Here is an 8,363-nt window from a genome sequence, read left to right as displayed (position 1 = left end):
GAGGAAGTAAGCGTGGCATGTGTGAGCCTGCACTTGTGTGGGAGAGTCCAAGGCAGGTCTTTGAGCCAGTGTCTGTGGGCAGATCTTAAAAGGCAAAGGCAGACAAAACCATCAGATCCACTGCATCAAACAGCCATGGTTTTTGAATTCTCATATGTGACTCTATATCTATTTATCTATCTATATATTCATACTGTATTATATTAACATACTGTACTTATTTACACTGATCACCCACAACATTATGGCCACCTCCCTAACACTGTGTACACAGGAGTCAATGTGGCAGTCGGCTGGCGCTCGTGTCACTTTGCAGCTCAGTGTGAATCCGTGTGGTTCCATAGTTCTACTGTCAGGAAAAGCACGGATGTGTCTATCATTCACTGAAAAATTCATGTAAAAGGAGTGAAAACCTTGGTCGTGAGGACAAGTTAGAGATCATTTTTTTAGACAAATTCAGCAGTCTCCCTGCTCTAAGTGTGATATCACCACTACAGCTGCTGAATGTTTCTTTTTATAAAGACCAATGTATAGTGTTTCTCGTTTTCAACCATTTTAACAAATGTTCAAACTAAATGGAATCTTTTGAAAGGGAAGAATGAAATGTAAAATCTTTATCTACAGTAGGTCAACCTCACAGAGCCTTGGATGCCCATGCCCCTGTTGCAAGTTCACTGTTTGTTCTTCCTTAGACCACTGTTGACATCATGTCAGCGGTCATAATGTTATGGCTGATTGGTGTATGTTTAAATAGTAATAATTTCTAACGTATAAAACCCCACAGATAATCTCTGTTAAAGTCTGAATTATAGCCTGAGGTGTAACGACCAACTGATGATGCTTTCATTTCATCATAGCAACCGTCTGACAGCTCACTAGGTTGTATAATCGGTAATCAGGGGAGAGCTGGAGGTTTCCTCAGTCCCCACACACCTGAGCAGAGAGATGTCTGACTGTGCTCGGCCCCTCTGACATGCTGTTTCACCAGCTGTTGGCACATGCATCACTAAAAGCTGTCCTCCTTCCCTGCATTCTCGCTCCCTGAATTCCTGCCAGCATTACGAGCCTATCACCACTACTGCAGCACTGTAATCTATTATACATCCATTATAATGAAAACATACTTTATTCATAATGTTTATTGCAGGAGAAAATTGCCTTGTCAACCTAAAGAACGGGCCATTGCTAGAGCACTGACAAAAACTTTTATTACAGTATATAAGCAAACCACAGAAAAAAAAAGACTCGGTGACAATTTATTATTGTTTGAGGCTACTGAAGGTTGACACTTTCAGCTGCCCTTGCATGAAATGATGACGCTCTCTCTGCTTCGATTCCCAGGAAGCACATTTATGATAGCACACCGACTAAGGTTAAAGGGTTGGCCTCTACGCACAGCACAAGGCAAAGTAATTAAACTACAGTTATATTTTAGACAGTTAGCTGATGCTCATGTCCAGAGTGATTTACAGTGGGTACAGAAATAGAATAAGGTCTGGTAAAATGTTACCTACTGAAGCTAGAGAAGCACTTGGTCAAGTAAGAGTGTTGGGAAGAATAAGAGCAGCAGAAGGTACTGAAGCACCAACAGCTTCGGTCTTACTGGAATTTCTTGTTTTCTTCAGGACAGGTAATTACAGTGCAAGTCAGAAAGCTGGTGAAAGTAATTACAGTTATACATGTATTTGCATGTCCTATAAACCTGAGGGAGACATCTGATCCTACAAGAAACAGTGCATTATCTCAGTGTCCGATGTGTTACAGATGCAGTTCAGTTGCTGCAGGTTTCCATGTGTGCAAAGTCTAATTCTTTGTGTGCTTTATTTAACTCTGCAGTTATGACATCCCAGAGGTTTTTATTTCTCCTAACGACTCAAATAAAGAGGAAGCTGATAAAGGGAACAGATTATGATGTCCTGTTGTTACCTTGGGAAGCTGCTGCTGAGGCCTGTTGCATTGCAGCAGTCTCCTGGCTCAGCTTCTTCTTTGCCTCCAGGACTGGGTTCTCAAACTGGGTTTTCTGGTTGATGTGGCTGAAACATGAACAGGTTCAAATTACAGAGAAGAAACTTCCAAACACACACACAATATGCGGTATATATACACTCACCGGTCACTTTGTTAGTTATTGTGTGCAATTCAATAAGGAGGTATTGTACTGAACTACATTATAATCAGAGGTGTTCCTAATATTCTGCCCCTCTCATGTATGTAGCTGGGGAGGACAAAGATATATAGAGACATCTTACAACACCACTTTTAACTATGACCTCAATAATAAACATACAATTGAATTTACACATTTTTGTCAATTGTTGTGTTTCTTTTCTTTTCTCTCTCCTCTGTCCACTCACCCCAACTTGTTAAGGCAGAAGGCCGCCCACCAAGAGCCGGGGTCTGTCAGAGGTTTCTTCAGTTAAAGGGAGTTTTTCCTCCACACTGTCACCAAGTGCTGCTCAAGAGGGATTTGTTGGGTTTTTCTTCTAAAATATTAACCTGACTTTGTAAACGGTCCTGAGACGACTTTTGTTGTGATTTGGTGCCATACAAATAAAATTAAACTGAATTGAAACTGAAACATTTAGAGGTTCATAAACACAGATGTTAAGGCAGAAGTGTTCAGTGAGTGTACACACACACACACACACACACACACACACACACACACACACCAGTACCTCAGACTTATCGAGCTCACTGCACCATTGTTCTGCCATTAATTATAAATGCACCTTCTCTGTAAAGGAGCCATGATTTTCTAATAGAGCGACACTATAGTGGTGCCATTATAAATACACTCAGAGTGCACATACAATAAAGGCTGACTTGCCTCTTCTTTATGTGGAGAAGCTATAGCTTTTAGCCATTTAATATTGTATGACGCAAAGCCCCCAACTGCCAGCAACACCCCGTTCCTCTACAACAAGGTAAACAGCCCGTTGACCCTCTGGCATATAAACAACAGCCATTGTTTCATAGCGGACTCATTTAAAACACTGGCAGCTACAGGTTCCATTTCCATGCCATTGACTGTCTTTGTCCTAAAAAGTGTGAGTTTCTTTCCCCTGTCACTTCTACCTAGGAGTAATCCTTCTACAGTCTGAACAATAAAACAAGGCGAGTGATTCCATTTTCCTTTCATCACAGCAGATTGCTACCTTCTTTTCCAGCCCCCACTTTCCTCCCTCCATGCATTCTAGTTGAAATCTGCCATTTCTCTCTACTGCTGTTACAATGGCTGTTTCACAGATTCCCTACTGGGTTGGTGAGCATAAAAACACATTTTGCACACAGACAAATATACAAACATTAAGCAGAGCTGTATACACAAACTCACACAAACGCTCTTACTTACACAAACACTGGCAGAGTTTCATTTTGCCGCCCACTGATAAACAATAGGAAAATCCTGATCAGTCTTCAACTGTTCTCCAGGTAAGTACTTCCTCTCTGCATGTTACATAAGTCAGAGCATCCTCACCCAAGATTAACAGAAACAAGCCACGTGCCAGATCCCTTTGTTTATTTTTAGACAATGCTAATTCTAATGCTGTGATCCCTTTGGTGAAATGTGCTTTTGTGTTATGCCCATCTGAGACAAACAAGTGTGTGAAAACAATATTTGTGATGATGGCAGCTGCAGTACTTGAAAATGACATATATCGATGTATCAGCAAAACTTACTCAACATAATATGTGCCATACTGTGGATCATCAATTTCCTCCCACCCGTAAGGTAACTCTGCAGAAACAAAATAGCATGACATTGTGTTGAAGAAGGATGTACATAGGGAATATGGACAAACAGGACAGAATGGAAGAAAGATGAAGAAGAGCAGGCACAATATTAACAAGTCAATGACCCTGGAGTTGTAACTCATTCAACATGGTAGTGAGATACAGCAGTATTCACCAGTGTATTTCTCTCCCTGACTGGGACATTTTGCATAAGAAAGTAGCCATGGAAATACCATACAGTAATTTAGTGAACATTTCTGTGGTTTCTGGCTGATGCACATCATGCCCTAATGAACATGCCAGGCAGAAGGAGAGAGAGAGAAGGAGAAAAGAGCTTCCTGAGACACATCTGGACCTCCTTAAGGTAGATCCCAGCTACTGATTTGAGAAAAATTAGGCCACATGACTGTGATGCTTAGGAATTACTCAGTAATTTCAAAGATTTCACACTAGCTGGTTACTCTTTTGTTGGACATATACAAGGCATGCCCTTGTGTAAAAACAGGCACTGTATTAAGGATAATGATAATCACTTTTACTGGTCAAGTATGTTACATACACAAGGAATTTGTCTCCACGAACAGAATGATGTTGATGAACAGAATGTTAACAGCAAGCTTGAGTAGTGCAGTCTGCATACCTCCATCCTCACACTTCTCAGGGGGCTTCGCCTTCTTTGCCAAACGAGGGTCCAACCATGTAGTCGTCTTGGTATTGTGACTGTGGAGCACAAAGAGCAGCCAGGAAATATCAACAAAAGACCTGCACCAGCAGAGAAAGTGCTACTGATGCACAAGTGGCCGACAAAAGGATGCAGTGGCACCTGTGGGATTATAATTCATAGTACACACAAGGACCGCCTATGGCAGTGTAAATCTTGTTTTAAGGAGAAACTTTCCTCATTATAACAAGATACTTTGCTCATTCTTATAGGATACTTTCACATTAAAACATATTTTTCCCATCCCATCCTGCACATGTCCCGATGATGTTACAGGCATTACTGACAGCAGGTCAAGTCAGTGTGTGGCTGCTGTCAGTCACTCCAAGCTGCAGGGCTCACGTTAGGGAGTAGAAATGATATGATCCATTCTAGGCATGTGTGATACAATATTATATTAGACACTGGAGCTCCTCAGGCCTTAAATGTGAATCAATAGTTCTCTATGTACAATGACCGCCAGACACAGTGGCATAAAACTTGAGCAAAACCATATTCCAAAAAAATAAATAAATAAATGCATGTACGGTGTGTACACAATTACGGCTGCAGGCGCTACTGAAAGGATGTGCCATGACAGCAACTCATTCACATGCATGCACACACGCACATATGGGAGCTGGGAAAGTTTGTGTGTGTGTTTCTGGGGTCAGTCAGAGTCAGAGATTTGTAAATGAATAAACAAATTATTTTGATAGAGCATTTTATGACCATGTTTACATACTCACATGTTTTATTGATTGGGACTGAAGTTATAAATGCACCATATACTTTGATCTGCATGGAGGGATGATGTTCCTGAAGGTGTTTGTTTTTGAGTTATCCAAAGTAACACTGCTGATTTTATTTTCTTTTTCACTGGATGGAGTTTGGTCAGCTTCCTTCCCTTTGCTATTTGTCTGCTGCCTGTGTGCATGTGGTGCTTGTTGCATCACTCAGGGAAGAAAGGTGCACACACTGCGTTTTTCCCCATGAATACCAGTAATAAGCAAATGTACAAGGAATGATAACCATCAATTTTCATACCATGGTATACAGTGAAACTGGTATACCGCTGCAACCTTAGCCTGCATATTATGCTCTCATGTCAGGGATAAGAGGAAACATCGTCAGCAAACATCAGAGCCACTGGTTTACATTTAACTGTCAAATTATTGTGTTTATGGTTAGGTGGACTTTTCAGAGGGTGGAACAAACCCTTCTGAATGGGAAACAACAAACTCATTTATCCTCAAATGTGCTAAAAACTGGGGTGTGTAATCAGAAGGAAAATTACAATGGTCTTCTTATATCTTCAGATACAAGTGTCTTAGAGCTGAATATGACTAAAACATACAGAGCTGCACACACATGAACTGTATGTGTACACTCACACACATACGGTATAGGACTCGGAGAGGTTCGTCTGCTCAGTTGTTCTAAAATCAAAACTCTGACTGGTCTAGAAAAAGAACTTAACATGTTTTTATGAATACCTTGACTTAAAAGCTGCATTATTTGATAAAGAAAAGAACTGAAACAACAGTCAGTGGCAATAAATCAGAGTGTTTATACTTTCACGAAGCTCTGAGCTGTGTTCATGCCGTCATAAATACAGCTCAGATACATTTAAACTCTTGTCATTAAAGACTGTCATCATGGAAGAATGAGTATGTGTATATTTTACCCAGTTCATTTGTAATTTCCTTTTGATGTGAACATATTTCTCTCGAGCGCTTTTAAAAATCCCTCTGTGATGAGAAATGATGTGACTTGTAAATCACAAACCCATCATTACACATGCAGGATCAAACCCGGCCCTACTATTGGGCTGATTAGATACTGACAGATACATTTATCTCTGTTTTATTATGCATAAAGAAGACAGCAGTAAATACAATACTGCAGAATTCAGAAACACAACAATAACTTTCATTTTTAATCCTGTAACACAGCCTGCTGCAGGAGTAAGATGACATAATTAACTTAAGTGACAACAGGCTTGCCCAAAATTTTAGAACACTGACTGTATCGCACCCGATAACGCTGATGTCAATGCTTGTAGCTTGCTCACTGTTTGCGTTACAGGTTCTGTTGTTTTATTGATTATCCTTACTTTTTCTTACCATTATCATGTTCCATGAAAAGACCACAAACCCACTGATCCTTTAAACCAATTGTTAGATTTGTTGGGTAATATTTTCAGATGCAGATTAATGCACATTTGTTGCATTAAGGAGGAGTCCTATTCACGGCTAGAATATATGTGAAACGGACATGTTCCTGGCAATGAAGGGACTTTTCACAGAGTACGATGTTGTGGCTCACTGAGGTGTTTTTAATGGATTTGGCTACAGCTGGCTAAACACACTGCTGAATTTCAGCCCATCGATCACACAGTTGACTAATTGGTTTGAGTACTAATTACTGTAGACACATGATCTGTAGGTTGTGTATTTCACTTACTCTATGAAGTAGACCATGCCGGTCTCAGTGTAAGCCATTTCCCAGTTAAGGGGCAGGGGCTCCAGGCTGTCATCACGGGGAAGAGAGCTCCATGTACGGAAGTCCATAGTGTTGTTGGATTGGGTGTAGCTGGGCACCGTTTTCCTCCAGTCTGCACCCTCTTTGTGCTCTGGAGAGAGGAGTGGAAGGGTGGATTAAAAGGAAAGGTTTGACTCCAGGAACACCTCTGCCCTTGTGTTGTCCTGCCTGCTGCAGATGAACAGAGGCAGGACTGATGTCGTTCATAGGATTTGCATGGAAGGGATGGGGTGTGTGTGTTTGGCAGAGGGCTGTTTGCATTTGCATGTGCACACAGTGTTAATGCACAGGCCTCTGTGTATGTGACCATATTCAGACTGTTGCAATAATTCAGGTAGAGGGATTTATGTTAGAAAGGGCCATTTGAGCTCTTTCCTGCATTACAATACTTTACTTCTGTTTTTCACATATATTCTCTTATATTTTGAGGGGCTCCCTTTTAATGAGAAACTGTTCTACAGTGAGAATGAAACATACAACAAAGGCCCTCCTAATTGACTTAGTGCTGCAAGTCTTCCCTCAGAAGCTGCTTATAAAAGGATGAGTGCTTTTCATCCCTTCCTTTTTATGTGGCGCTAACCTCCTTACAACATTGGATGATGCTAAAAGATGACAAAAAAGCATTTCTGGAGGATGTACTTCCAAAAGATCATTCCACCTGAATTTTACATTTAGTATTAAATTGCCAAAAATCTAACCGCTGAGTACCTCAGCAGCATCAACATGCTCATTATTTGCATCTTCTGAAAACTTTCTTTTTGATGAAAATATATATTTAAAGACACAAAGATACGGAGGAAATAGATTTGGTGTGTTTGAAGATGATGTATGAAACTCTCTCCATGTAAACACTTGGGAAACCAGCCTGAGGGCAAAGCCTTAAGGAAAGCTGAGGTCATTAATAAGGTTTGCAGCAGAGAACCTACTTGACAATACAAGTCAGATGGGTTTTGGAGAGACTGTGGGAAAGAGGTGGGGGTGGTAAGGATAGTCTGGGCAAAAATTGGGGAAGCTCCACTCAAGAGTTTACAGACTTAGAGCTCATATTTTCCATTAACCTCATTTTTTTAAATAATTCGACCATAACTCTGCCCATCTAAGGCTGGTCAGAGGCTTCTCGGCCACAGCTGTGAGCCATTGCAGAGCAGCCATTTGTGACTGGTTTCTTTTTATAAAAAAAACCCCTGGGTGTGCAGGTATTATTTTATGTTTGATTTCAATATGACAGAGTGGTTGGGTAAACACAGGTTGGATCTCTGTGAATCCTTTGTACAGCTGAGCAAGCAGCGTTTGAGCTGTGACTGTCAGATGAACATTTCATTTTGTAAAAAAAATACTTTTTTTTTTTTTTTTTTTTAGTTTGGACTTGCCCCGCCCCTTT

The 8,363-nt window shown here is 40.7% G+C and overlaps 1 protein-coding gene across 7 annotated transcripts in view; it reads right to left on the bottom strand.

The window, feature by feature from the left end:
* magi3b (membrane associated guanylate kinase, WW and PDZ domain containing 3b) overlaps positions 1-8,363 on the bottom strand; it is a 118,201-nt gene that overhangs the window by 16,642 nt on the left and 93,196 nt on the right. For all 7 annotated transcript variants that reach the window (XM_020614451.1, XM_020614613.1, XM_020614696.1 and 4 more), the window contains exons 5-8: positions 6,905-7,073; positions 4,379-4,458; positions 3,685-3,742; positions 1,927-2,033 (exon numbers count right to left, since the gene is read on the bottom strand). In XM_020614451.1, coding sequence (XP_020470107.1) covers positions 1,927-2,033; positions 3,685-3,742; positions 4,379-4,458; positions 6,905-7,073 — 414 coding nt within the window. The remainder of the gene's footprint in view (positions 1-1,926; positions 2,034-3,684; positions 3,743-4,378; positions 4,459-6,904; positions 7,074-8,363) is intronic.

Source organism: Monopterus albus, unplaced genomic scaffold (genome assembly GCF_001952655.1).
Source record: "Monopterus albus unplaced genomic scaffold, M_albus_1.0 scaffold1.1, whole genome shotgun sequence".
Lineage (NCBI taxonomy): Eukaryota > Metazoa > Chordata > Actinopteri > Synbranchiformes > Synbranchidae > Monopterus > Monopterus albus.
This window is presented reverse-complemented; position numbering and strand designations above follow the sequence as displayed.